At 50.2% G+C, this 13,575-nt stretch overlaps 1 protein-coding gene across 2 annotated transcripts in view; it reads right to left on the reverse strand.

Moving 5' to 3' along the window:
* The window catches only part of PLXNA2 (plexin A2), a 158,664-nt gene that overhangs the window by 6,147 nt on the left and 138,942 nt on the right, over positions 1–13,575 (reverse strand). The window contains exons 23-31 of one of the 2 annotated variants that reach the window (XM_065854699.2): positions 12,776–12,842; positions 12,021–12,167; positions 11,420–11,579; positions 10,934–11,037; positions 6,194–6,293; positions 4,328–4,518; positions 3,570–3,739; positions 1,753–1,965; positions 832–982 (exon numbers count right to left, since the gene is read on the reverse strand). In XM_065854699.2, coding sequence (XP_065710771.1) covers positions 832–982; positions 1,753–1,965; positions 3,570–3,739; positions 4,328–4,518; positions 6,194–6,293; positions 10,934–11,037; positions 11,420–11,579; positions 12,021–12,167; positions 12,776–12,842 — 1,303 coding nt within the window. Of the gene's footprint in view, positions 1–831; positions 983–1,752; positions 1,966–3,569; positions 3,740–4,327; positions 4,519–6,193; positions 6,294–8,315; positions 8,618–10,933; positions 11,038–11,419; positions 11,580–12,020; positions 12,168–12,775; positions 12,843–13,575 lie in introns of those variants that run through there. The other variant, XM_071817606.1, reaches the window with a different exon arrangement.

A 13,575-nucleotide genomic window follows, 5' to 3' on the forward strand; every position in this document is an offset into this window, starting at 1 on the left:
GAAAGAAGTCAGTGTGTGAGAGGGGGTGGTAGAGGTGGGTGGGCAGCAAGACGTGAGCAACGTGAAATGTGGACGTGTGAGACTTAAATAACAGAATGCAAAGCACCGTGATGAGCGCTTCGCCGTTCTCATTGATTTCTCGGACCGCTCGGTGCACGTCACCCGCACAACACAGTTGTTCCTGCTGCTGTACCTTGGACTCCACATTTCTTGTCTCATTTAGCACAAAAGTTATGAGACTTTTAAACCCTAATCGGAAAATGGCTGTGGCATTGTATCACAAATGTATACATGCAATTAAATGACAAAACCCTTCCTTTTAATGGACATAATTGCAAAATAGGTTCTTCTTACACTGAAATGAAGGGATGGAACAGATGGCGAGAACCTGGTTTCAAGTGATGCATTCATTAAAGGAGCTCACGCTGCCAGGGATTCTTTGCAAACAGGAGCCTGTGTCACTGCAACATGGGATTTGTACCACGCTGTTCCCAGAAGACGAGGATGTTTCTGGGGAGCTTCACCGGGCCATGATGATTTTCCACCGCATTTAGGAGCGGGCTGCACTGGGTGCATGCCAAAGCTGAGGGAAGCTTTTGCTCCCACAAGATTTGAGCCCTCGGTCCCCCTGGGAAATAAACTACAGGACCTGAACCAATTTGTGCACGAACAGAACAGAGCGGGGCAGCAGCGATGCAAAGATGTGATGGTTCTGCATCAACGAGGAGGACGGAGCTCTGGGGGGCACCAAAGGGGATCCCTGCCTGACCCACCACCCCACAGAGCATCTCGTCTCCCCCACAAGCTCCGCGCCCACCCGGGGACACCCACCTCCTCGCTGTACTTGCTGACGTAGGAGTAGATCTCGTTGAGCGCGCTCAGCATGTTGAACTCGGCGGAGTGCAGGCGCGACTGCTCGGCGAGGTAGGCGTTCATGTCCTGGTCGCTGATGGCGGGGAGCTTGGCGATGTCTGCGTAATACCTGTGGGAAAGAAGGGCCGAGGGCGGCCGTGAGAAACACAGAGGCTCCAAACGCCCCTCTTCTCCTTGGGATTTAAACTAAGCTCTGCGGGGAAAAGGATGTAATTTCATTTTATGGAAGACATGGACTGTTGGAGAGGGGCCAGAGGAGGCCACAAAAATGATCAGGGGACGGAATATCTCTCCTGTGAGAACAGGCTGAGAGAGTTGGGGTGTTCAGTTGGACAAGAGAAGGCTCCAGGGAGACCTTATTGCAGCCTTTCTGTACTTCAAAGGGGCTGATAAGAAAGATGGGGACAGACTTTTGAGCAGGGGCTGTTGCAATAGGACAAGGGGTGATGATTTTAAACTAAAGGAGATTCAGGTTGGACATGAGGAAGGAATTGTTGGCCCTGAGGGTGGTGAGAGCCTGGCCCAGGTTGGGCAGAGAGGTGGTGGACGAACCATCCCTGGAGACATCCCAGGCCAGGCTGGACGGGGCTCTGAGCAACCTGAGCTGGTGAAGATGTCCCTGCTCATGGCAGGGTGGGCACTGGGGGAGCTGGGAAGGCCTCTTCAACCTAAACAGTTCCATGATCTAGCAAAATGGGATCCTGGTCTGTAACAAGCTGAAAATAAGAGCATTGATGCTCAGCAGGGCTGGGCTGTGCCACCCGTTACTGCAAGAGCCACCGCGCTGCATCCTCGGCCACTGAGAGCGAAGCTGCTCCGTGCGGGAGGTCAGACGGGACTGGAGCACCCAAGCCAGCCCTGCACCCATGTGCCTCTCACCTCTCCACCCAGCTCTTGTAGCTGGGGATGTCCTTGGCGTACAGCAGCTTGTTGGAAGGGGAATCCTTGCCCAGACGATGCTCCGAGGTGGAGCAGGAATCCATGAAGGTCTGAGCCACCACAGAGAGGCAGGCGTCCGTAATGCTGCCTTTGTGGATATCAAACACAAACTGGGGGTTTTTAATGACGTTCACCCAGAATCGAAGCGGGAGACTGTAGGGAAATCAAGCAACAAAATCAGACGTTAAGGCAAAAGCTACAAATAGACATTTGCTGCAGAATACAAATGGTCAGAAGCAGCAGCAGTCTGAGTAGCACCTCCATCACACACCAGTTAGCCCAGTCCTGCCTGGATTGTTTGCGATGCGTCCTGAGATGCCTGGACTGGACCTGCTGCCTGTGTGCCTGGGAGCTGCTCTGGGGTCAGATCCTGCGCAGAACAGTGCGCAGGGCAGAGCTGAGTGGCGGTCGGTGGAACCGGGCAAGCGTCTCCACGAGGAGCCCATTAAACCCAGTTCGTTAGAGTGGGGGTCAGCGGTGCCGCCGTCCCCGCGCCCATCAGCCGCTGCCCGGCCACGCTGCAGCCCATCACCTGCCAGCGGTGCAGCAGGCATCAGAGGCTTTGTCCCCAGATCCCGAGGCCTTTGCAATCAAAGGCGAATTATTATTCCTTTTTTTCTTCGGCTGTATAGCAGGATCAAAAAACCAGCTGCTGCTTTCTATTACCTTTCAAGTCTCAGCTCTCTCCATCTATCCAGCAAGCTGCGCGGAAGGTTTCAGCCTTAACTCTTGCTGCGCTGCAGGCGAGCGGCTCAGCGCACCCCGGCTCCCCTGACCCCGCTTCTCTCTTCCAAGCCCCTGTTTGGTTTGAGCTGCTCCAGTGACCTCCTCCCACCTCCCCACCAAAATTCCCTTTCTGGGAATGCTGCAGCCAACCAAAGCGTTAGTTCTGCCAGTTCAGAGACCAAATTTTCACCCTCCTCCCAAGCCCCTGTGCCCCAGGGCAGAAGGAAGGACGGGGGCTCCACACCGTCCAACCGCTCTGGCAGAGCAATGTTTGCCGGTCGGCGCTTTCTCTTTTATCGCTTTGTCTCTTTTTTTTTGTGATTAAAGAGTTTTTATCCTAATAGCTCCTTCTAAAGCCTTCAAGAAATTGTGTTTCACTTCCCACAGCCTTAGCGGGGAACCCAGCTTTTGCAGCCGTGATGATTAAGAGGCTTTTTAAACCATGAGGGACTCGGGGGAAAATACAAAACCTTCGGGGAGCAAGCATTTTCGGTACATTTTTTTCCTTCTTGTAGAAGTAAATTTCTAACCCACAGAGCTTTTAATCCTAAAATAACGGCAGAGGCAGAGACGTGAGAGCTCCCATTGTTTGGAGAAGGCTGAACCCGGCTGCAGCCCATGTCACCGCACACAGGGCTGGCTCCTTCCCCTCGTGTCACCTCCTCCCCGCTCCCCGCGAGCAAACCGGCTCAGCAAACCCAGATTTCCAAAGTCCAGGCATGCGGATCTACAGCCTGAAGCCAGCGCTCAGCTCCCACCCAAGCAGAGAACTCACATTTGTGGGGCTTGTGGTTTAACGCGGGTTTGAGCTCGTGTGTGCACGGGGAGCAGGAACCAGGACCAACCCCCAAACCCAAGACAGCAGCTGAAAAGCACCATCATGGCTTTGTGGTTCACCTCATGCTTCAGAGCTATGGGACTTGGATACTCCCAGCCTTCCCAAAGCTCTTCCCCATTTCTGCTGTTTCCCTTGGATGCTCAATTGCTCAATACTCAATTCTGCCCCCTCTTCCACCCTCCTCCCTCCTTACCAATTGCTCTTCCACGTGTGCCTCACGTCGGTGTCGTGGATGCCGTGCTTATCTGCCTGCTCATCCAGGAAATCGAACATGTACTTGATGGCCAGCGGGAGCGCGCTGCCGCGGTGCACGGTGCTGAACAGCGTCTCAAACAAGTCGTCCACGAATTTCTGCAGCGTACCCTGATGGGAGCAGCGACCGAGAAGGGGAAGGGAGGGACGGGCACACGCTCGGTTAAGCAGCGGTGGCAGGAGGGGATGCCAGATGGCATTGCCAGCTCTGCACGGCCCCTAAGAGCCGCCACGGATCCCACAGGAATAAATAAGTTCAGGGTCTTTAGGAATGCTGACCCCCAGGGAATACTCCAGCCTGCAGCTACTGCACCTTCTCTTTATTTCTAACCTAAACCAATTTATTTTGCTTTCAAAAGCATTATCTACAGTGATGAATACATGGTTAAAAGCAGGAAAACTCTCTCTGGCCAGGGAAATGGGTTAAATATTCACAAGCGCTGCTGCATCTCTCTAACCCTTTATGTTTTAATACCGTGCAGAAGAATGAAGTATTGCAGCAATCACTTTGCAGTGTGAGGAAATCTGGGCTCTGTTTCTGTTGCTGCTCCAGAAGCCGCATAAAGTCTGGGGCCCAGGAAAGCCTGGCAGGGACAAGGGACAGTCCCCCCGCCCCTGGGAGCTGAGCATCATTAGGGACTGCGCAGGACCCCTGGCATATAGAAGGACCTTCAAGCGAACTTAGAGCACAGCAGTTACCTTTGTAGCTAACAGCCTGGTCAGGTAGATCTCAGACACCATCTTACTGCCCCGGTCTCCTTCCTTCTGGTCTCCGTGGTCGTGGTTTTTGACCAAGTGCCAGACCTTGACCCCGCTCTCCAGGTCAGGGGTGATCATGGGGGCTCGGGAGCGCAGGCTGTCGGGGCTGCCGGTGTAGCGGAAAGTGGAGTCTGAACCATGGGAAGAGAATGGGTTGGAAGGGACTTTCGAAGGTCATCTAGTCCAAGAAAGGTCAGTCATGCTCCAAGCAAACCCCTTCTTCATTCCCCCATCTCTTCTCAAAGAGACGGACCCAATTGCAAAGACCCTGAAATTACAAACTGGGTCCACCTTGTTGAAAAACCCTGTATTTAACTTCCCAAATAATGCAAATAACCTCCATGGATTCCATCCATGATGTTTTCAAGCTGAGACATGGGGCTGAGAAGCTCAACCAGGTCTTTTCTTCTCACTAAATTTCCTTGTGCATTTATCTCAACTTTAGCTCACCCTCCTCAGCAAGGGTAAGGGGATCAATCATAAATCAGCTGAAGGAAATACGCAAGTCATTACCAAACTAGCTAGATTTTCATCCCTGATTAAGGCTTAGATAAATGAGTGCTCCAACTGATATAATTAAGGAGACAGACAGTGGGACAGCTAGGGAAGCATCTAGTAATTCTATTTTTAAACATAGCTCTCTACTGATATATAGTGGGGGAAGTAAATAAGTATCTAATTGAAATTCTGTCTGCGCAATTACAAGTATTAATCTTCACATGAGCAATGATAGTTCATATCAGTAGATTGCAAACGCTTTTCCATCTGACACAGATCAGGGAGCGCTGAGGACCCAGGTTGTGTGATCCAGCCTCGGTTTTTCCATCACCTGAAGTGTAGGAAGCACTGGACCCTCAGTTGGACTCTACCTCATAGGGGAAAACACCTTTTATTCTGGCTTTTCCCTCAAGACTGTCCTGTAAACCCCATGTTATTTTGGGTGCTATAAACAAGAGGAGGAGACGGGTTCATCAGGAGACACCTCGTTTGTAAAACACTCTGTAAAATGAAAGATAATAAAAGATCAGCGCACTAGAGATTTTGCCACTGCTGCCTTTTATGGAAGTACATGATTACGATTATTGGGGATTTAGTGCTATAAATGTGCACCTGGCACCTCGCAGACTCATTTACTGGGGCGGCAGTGTCTTCAGGGACCCTCTGCAGAGTGCCGAGCCTGCTATTATGCAAATAACGAATTCCCGGGTGTGCAGATCCAAGCGTGCAGAGTTAAGATTGCTGTTGCCCATTTTTGACCCATTAGCTAACAATTCAGGATCCTTCAGCTAAGAGATGAACTAGATGAAGGAATCAGGCTTTTCTGGGGTGCAGCCATGCAAGGGTGATGAAGCTGCACCTTTGGGTGCTCTGCAGCATCCATCATCCCCTGTGAGCCAAAAGCTTTTCGCTGGGCTTTTCCAAGACCCACATTTCCAAAAGCTGTTCATGTTGTGCTTGGCGTTTCCTTTTCCCTCCTCTCAGCTTCTCTGGTCCTTTTGCTGTTGTGCTTATAGATGGAAAAGCCTTTGCAAAAAAACAGTAGCCAAGGAACTTTTGCTATTTGGTGCACGAAAGTACTTCCATTTCGGCTGATGTGGTGAGGTTCTTTGGGGGAAGCTGCTGCTTTTTCCCCACCTAATTCCCTTAAGGTGTTGCCCCTCCTGCAAAAAAGGCAACATCCACGCTGGCCCCATCCAGATACATTCTCAAGTGAAGCCGCAAGCTCCAGATTTGCTCTAAAATGTGCAGCACAGCCCAGTTGTATCCATGAGCCATCATCTCCCAGCCCTTCACTCTGCTTCTTACCGTATCTGCTAATGGATGTCCGGGATATACTGGCAGAGGCAGGAATATTGTAGGAAGAGGTCTGTTTGGGAACGAGAGCCACGACGGAGCGGTCTGACACCTGGGGAGGCGAAGGAAGAGAAGATCAGTGAGACCCACTGTCTGCACTGCGATCACAGCTGTTCATCCAGCAAATGCAGGTTGCAGAGTCACAGAATCCCAGGCTGGTTGGGTTGCAGGAGCTCTGCAGATCCCCAGCCCAGCCCTGCTCACGCAGGGTCACAGAGCGGATCACACAGGTGGGTCCAGGGGGTTTGAATATCTCAGAGAAGGAGACTCCACACCCACTCTGGCAGCCTGGGCCCCGCTCTGGCATCTCCCAGCAAAGAAGTTTCTGCTCGTGTTCAGATGGAGCCTCCCGTGTTTCAGTCTGTGCCCGTTGTCCCTCACCCTGGCGTTGGGCACCACTGAACAGAGTCTGGTCCATCCTCTGACACCCACCCTGAGATATTGATCACATTGATCAGATCCCTCTCAGCTTCTCATCTCCAGCTGAACAGCCCCAGCTCTCTCAGCCTCTCCTCATCAGAAAGATGCTCCAGACCCCTCAGTGTCTTTGTAGCCCTGATAGGGCAGGTGAGTCCCCAGGACCCATCCTGTGCACGGGACGGGGTCCCTGGGGCACGGGGAGCTCTGTCTTGGGGCAGCAACCGCTCTGCAGCAAAGAGGCTGGAGGAAAGGAGCGATAAATCAAAAGATGTATTGAAGATGCTTTTGGTCGTTGTGATTTCAGATTGCATTTTCTCCAATAAAAATGAGAATCTCAAGAATTGTTGTGATCCAATTAAAGTAACAATGCAGAGGGAGTAAAATGGCTATAATAACGTTACAGACCATAAAGCATTCCTATTAAACCATTTTTTATTTTAGCAATTTTTAGGAACTTTAAAAGTTTGATTTACAGCTGGGCAAGTCATCAAGCCATCTTTCAGGGTATTAAATTGCCAGCCCCTCTGCTGCACCAGAGAAGGAATTAAATGCTGGCAAGTCAAACTATAAATGAACATTAGCGCTAACAAGATTTTGTTATAGCAGATTTTAGTAGCCATGTTTAATTTTATCCTCCCTATAAATCCAGTAGTCACTGCGAGTTTTTAAACCTATTTCCCTTAATTAAGAATCTGCAGGTTTCCAGGGAACGGGCCTGAGTGTCTTCTAATCTTGAACTCACAGCCCGTGGCGCAGCACGGCCAGGGGGCAGCGAGTGGAGTCACCGCGTCTCACGGGCTGATGGACCAGCCAGCAAATCCATCACTTAGAAGAGCTGTACAACAGAAATGCCCCTTCATGCCGGAGAAGCCGCTTTTGGGGCTAAGTCCTCCGTTATTTACCAGGAGTCCTGCGAGGGACTTGGTCCCAGGCAAAGTCGGGGGCAGCAGCGGATTTTGCTCCCCCAGCAGAAGAGGTTTTTGTACAAAATGCTGCCCCCAAGTGACCTGCACACAGCGATCGTCAATTCCATCAAGACTTTGGCTGCCATTCTGATGAAAGGTTTCATGTAAATAAGAATTATTAGCGCTAGTGATAGTGGAAATAACAGTGACTCGTGTTTCGCAGTACAAAAGTGAGATATTTCTAAGCAAAACACTTCAAACACCTCTATTATTTCCTCTTCTGCTCCTGCCTCACTTCATCGAATTTATTAAGAAACAATCAGCGGTGATATTATTTTCTCAGGCTGTTATTTGCTGCCACTTCAGTTGAATTTCAGGAGGAAGAAACCTGAACGCGCCAGCAGCAGCTCCCCAGTGCTACACTGGGATCCATTTCCAGCATTGCCGTGGTTAACTGGGAGAGAACCATTAGCAATTCCACACACGCACAGAGCACTCTCTAAATTTTGGGTCGAATGGCTCTTGTCAGCTAAAAAACACCGGCGTGTAAATTAGCATCAGATGGAACACACATTCGTTTCCCATCTCGCTCTGCTGTTGCCACACTCCCATTAAACCCCAGAGATGCCTGCGAAGCTGCCTGGCTGGTTTACAACTTTATAAATATTCCGTTTCTTCGACAAGCTGGAAAAGCACTGCACAAAACACCTTCAAGAGAAGCAAAACCTGGAGCGGGGAGAGCAGGGGTGCAGGAGCCCAGCCACTAAAACTGCATTTGCATGGGGGTAGTGAGGATGCAGTGACGATGCAGCAAGGATGCAGTGACGATGCAGAAAGGACGCAGTGACGATGCAGAAAGGACGCAGTGACGATGCAGCAAGGATGCTGGTCCCATGGCCAACCCACTCTCAGCTCCCCGGTCTCGTTTTCCACGCAAATCTTCCCTCTCTGCTTCTAATTTTTCCTTTAAAATAGTTTTCTAGCCTCTTGGCCCTTCCAGGCTGACAGGTATTCATGCTCTGCTGCCTCAGAGTTAACCCTGCATGAGACACTGTAAATCATTTGATATTAAATTCAGTGTTTCATTTTTCTTGAGACTCTCCCATGGAGTTTAATAGCCAGGAAACCAAAAGGATACCACACAAATGCAATACAATTCCTTACAACTTAGTTTAAAAGCTCCAGATAATTTAACAAAGAATTACACCTATTTAACCTATACATCTATTTTTATAAATGAAGAAATAAGCAGCAGGCATACGGTTCTCTAGATGATTCTATAAAGCACTTCAGAAATATTACAGAAAGATGAATATTTCCTTTTAAATTCAATCTACCTTTTGCATACGAAGGCTTCCTGTGAAAAATACATTCTATCCATTGATGCAGATACATATTGTATTTTAATCATCCTAAACATGTAGAAAACCAAAGTAAGAGACTCAAAATCCAGCAGCCAAGTGTGGAGCTGAGAATCAATTGGAATTAAGTAACTGCCTGGTTTGGTCCTTTGCTCCCAGGTGACTGCACCTCTCCAAAATACTGTGAAATACTCCAAAATACTCCAAAATTCCTGGTGTAAGCAGGTGTGCATCTCCAGTTGTCGTGGGCAAAACCACAGACCGCTTTGCCTTCAGGTCAGCAGACAGAAGTAGACGGCATCTGACCAACAATAAAGACAACTGGTAGGAATACCAAAAAAGGGGGAAAAAAACCCAAAAAGCTGTTTGTTTTTGGCAAAAGCTCCGCCTTGACAAGATTTCTATTGCAGTGCAGAGCACTCGGCTCCTTTCGATGGTCGAAACAGCTCGGGCCAGAGCACAGAGGGACGCATGCAAGCGGTACCTGTTTAGATGTTTGTTCCAGGGCAAAACTGCCATCCCAATGGCAGGAAGAGCTGCAGCATCCTGAGCGCTGCAAGGGTTTTGGTTATTTTCAGGGTAAACTTGTGGCTGAGCTTTTCCCATAGGCACTCAAATGAAAGGGCTTCGCACCCAACACACATCAGACAAACAGGGATTTTGCCTGCGACTGCCTTAAAATAACTTTGAAAGATCAAGGCATAATAAAGTCTCGCTGCTTCCCTTCAGGTTGGTTAATCCCTTGCGACTGTCAGGTAAAACAGGTTTTAGAAACAATGGAAATCATCTGCACAACTCCTAAGGCACTGCACAGTAATCTGTGTTTAAATCCTTCGGGCTGCTTGCAAAAGTTGACCCTCGAGGTGCTTTTTTACATGCACTTTGCATATTTATGCCATTCTCTCTGCCTGGCTCCCTGATTGTACGGCTCCTGTCAATACTGGCTCACATTCAACTTACACAGCGTGAGTCACGCTGATGGACTTGAGATGGTGTATAAGCAGGGAAAGATGCCAGATTAAATACTAAACACTTCTGTGTAGGCAGTGATGGACAGTAGTAGGTTACAGGTCCCAATTAATGCAGTTATCCTCTGCTGCAGACAGGCTTTGAGTAAAAGCCTTTGATTCTCTTTAACCAAACCTTCCTCAGCTCCGTCTTTACCTCCCTTTCCATCTTCCACACACCATATGAAGCCCTTTCCAACAGATGCACACCTACTCAGGGCAGCCTGGGACACGCAAAAATGCGAAAACTAAAGATGGCAACAAGTTCTTAGGTCATCTCACCCACCCTGGCCAGTGCACAATGGAGCATCTTCATTGTCTGGCTTTGTTCTGTATGGCTTTAGCGGCAAAACTGTTGCTTGGCTTGCAAGACTAGGTCTGGGACTTAAGAGGTTTGATGTCACTCTGTCAAAAAGCAGCCCTGATATTCAGCATTTTTTGAGCTTCCCTCATCCTGTACTTCCCCACAGCATTCCCTCAACCCTCCTATGTGACAATTACTTGAAGTATTTGCTCCGTTCCCCGTCTTGCATGATGCTCAAGAGTCACCACGTGGGAAGATCACGGATACGAGGGATGAGCTACCACTGCAGCCTGCGCTTTGCATCAGATCGAGTGATGCTTGCTCGGCTCTGGAGGAAGGCAGGGACTCCTCTTCCTTCCCTGTAGCCCTCCTGGCTGCCTCAGACCCCACATAAAGACCTGAGCCCCCTGTGCCATCCCACGTCTCCAGAAGCAGCAGCTCAGCCCTCATTGCTGCTCCCTCCATCTCACCAGCATGGCCGGTGGTTTTAATTCAGCCAATTTTCACCTCTGCTAGTTTCTTGCAGATCCACGTCAAGGTTGCTTTCCCAAAGCACATTGAACCCTTCTGCTTTATCATACAAACCAGACCTCCCCATCTGTCTTGTCAATATTGGGAATTAAATTTCTGCTTTATTTTGTTTCCCTCCCTCCTGGTGGCTTTCTGGGAGCTGTCTGCTGGGGCTGCTTTCTTACCTGATAATGCATCAAGGTGTTCAGACGCTTCCAGTCTCCTTCGATCTTGGTGGTGATGTCTTCGTCCTGCAGGACCACGCGAGCTATCCGGCCCTGGCGCCACTCTGCGAGAGAGGCACAAACCGGGCGGACACGACGGTCAGAGAGGGAAAAGGCACCAACAGGCTCTATCCAATGTAACCACTGCACAGATGAGCTGGTAGAAAATCCCACCTTCCAGAGAAAGCTAAATTCTGCTCCTAAATCTCATCAGGAAGGTCACACTGATAACTTTCTTGCAGCAAAGCGCAGCGTTTTGATTCCCATGCATAGGGTTCCACAGCGCTTTAGCTAAATTAAGGCACAGGACCCTCCCAGCCCCTCTGCCCCCCTGTGTCGTTATGCAGCCTGAGCTCCAACTTTCAAGCTCTGCAAAACCCACCAAGAATCACTGATAATAACAATCCCTCTGATCTTCCCCTTCCTATGAGGCAGGGAAGGTCCTACCCAAGTCCATGTCAACAGCTCTTGGTCTTTGCGAATACGGGACGTTTTTGTACACCGCGTCAAGGATCTTCTCTTTGACTTGAGTGATGGTGTCACAGTTCAGCACCTTCACAGGGATCTCTGGGCTGTTCTCATTATCGGGGTTCACGCAGTTGAGGATCTGGAAAGAAAGGAGAAGCACACCATGCTCTAAAGGGCTTCAGACAACCATCCAGGAGAACTGTAACCACATCTGTCACAACTGCCTGTTCGCATAAAACAAATGCCGCGTCCCTATTTGCACCATTCTGCTGCATTTATGACATCTTTACAACGATTAAGACAAGAGTCCTGGATGTCCATTTTCATTTGCTAGAGGAAGGGCAGTGGTCAGTGCACTGAGATAAAATGCTCACCTCAAATTGTGCCTTTCCAAAGCATAGCTCAGGCTATTTGTACCTGCAAATGAGGGACGTGGCTGACTCGGGCAGCATGAGGCTTTATTGGCAACACTTGTGCTTCATGGTAGTGTCCTAACCACTGGCCTAAAGGTCAGAACAGCTCAGGTCCCCGGGGGAAGGACAGAAGGAATCCAATGGCAGCTTCTAGAGCGATCACTCACCAGAGTCTTGTACTCAATTTGCTGCCGGATCAGCTTGTCCTCGCTGAGGGAGTAACGGGCTTCTCCTGTGATGGCATCGATGGGACCTTTCTCCATCTGCTGCTTGATGGCACAGTAGAGCATGAAGAGTGGCTCTCCAGCACATTCCTGCACAACGAGACAGACAGCAGAACTAACACGGAGGGGAAGGAGCATCTCGGCCGGGGTGCAGATGGGTTTTGCAGATGATCCATTGCAGCAGAGGTGCAGTTCCACTGACTCAAGCTTTAGCACATGTGCAATCCAGGCTCAGCCCCCAGCAGCTCCTGGAGAAGGCAGCCAAAACCATGAGCTCCATTGCTCGGTGGGTATGTTGTTGTCTTTGGCTTGGTAAGTCTCTACTTAATTAATGTGAATGGTTGTAAAAAGGGAATTTGAGATCTTGATCTCAGTGTTCACTCCCATGAAGCAAACTCTGCAGGGCTTCCAAAACCACAAATGAAGTTAAAAAATAGTGAAGCCCAGGCAGGGAGGTGTAAGTGAGAATTTCTCTGAAGTACTGAAGAGGTGCAACACAAACTCTGCTACATGAGGATTGCACCAGGCGATCTGAAGGTTGAGCACGGAGTCTGTGGCAGCAACCTCAGGTATAGGATTTCTGAGCAAATTTCCAGCTGCCCTGCATTGCTGCTGCAGCATTTAACCTGGAGCCTGACCCAAGAGTTGCAGGTGAGACAGCAAAGCAGCAGCAAGGTCTCGGCTCCATCCCTCCTTACCTTGAGGAACTTGTGGAGGAGGAAGGCAAACCAGTTAGTCAGCATCTTCTCCGCCACCGACTCGGTCCTAGGGAAGCCAGGAGGACATGTGCGTCACACACAAAACCAAACCACACAGCAGAGGCCCCAGATGTCCCCAAGTGGCACTGCTCAGCTGCACCTTGGCAAAGCCCCCGTGATGCAGACAGGCAGCGGGATGCGGCCGGCGCTGTTGTCCCCATCGCACGGAGCTGACAGCAGCTCACCCAGCTGACAGCCCATCACAGCCCTGATGGGGCTGGTGACAGGGAGCCTGGTGACACTCGGCTCCCTGCACGTGGTGCAAATTACAGCCTGGGCTCAGTAAATCACTGGGATTTGCAGCGGTTGCTGGCAATCAGGGACAGTGCAGTGACAATGGCAGTAAAATTGCAGCTTTCTCCCCAGTCCCACCCAGCATCCTCTCCCCACATTGTGCCTGAGATTATCTCTAATTTAAATACAATGCCTCCTAATGATAGTTTTTAATGCTGGCTCTGCAGGACCCGAAGACTTTCTTTAAAGCATCACGACCCCTTTTCCTGGGACAGGGTGGCTGTGCTGGTGCCAGGGGGGTCTCAGAGGCCACATCTGAGCCCTGAGCCTGCAGGTCAGGCAGGGGATGGGGAGCAGGCAGGGCTGCCAGCCTGCCTGCGATGCCATGCAAGGGAGAGCTGCTCTGCTGCGGCCGAGCCAGCTGCCAACACGACCCCAGGCATCCTGGCTCCCGACGCTACCAGCCTTCCCCTCGTGCCACATGCGATACCAGGATCTGGGCCAAA

Source organism: Patagioenas fasciata, chromosome 21 (genome assembly GCF_037038585.1).
Source record: "Patagioenas fasciata isolate bPatFas1 chromosome 21, bPatFas1.hap1, whole genome shotgun sequence".
NCBI lineage: Eukaryota > Metazoa > Chordata > Aves > Columbiformes > Columbidae > Patagioenas > Patagioenas fasciata.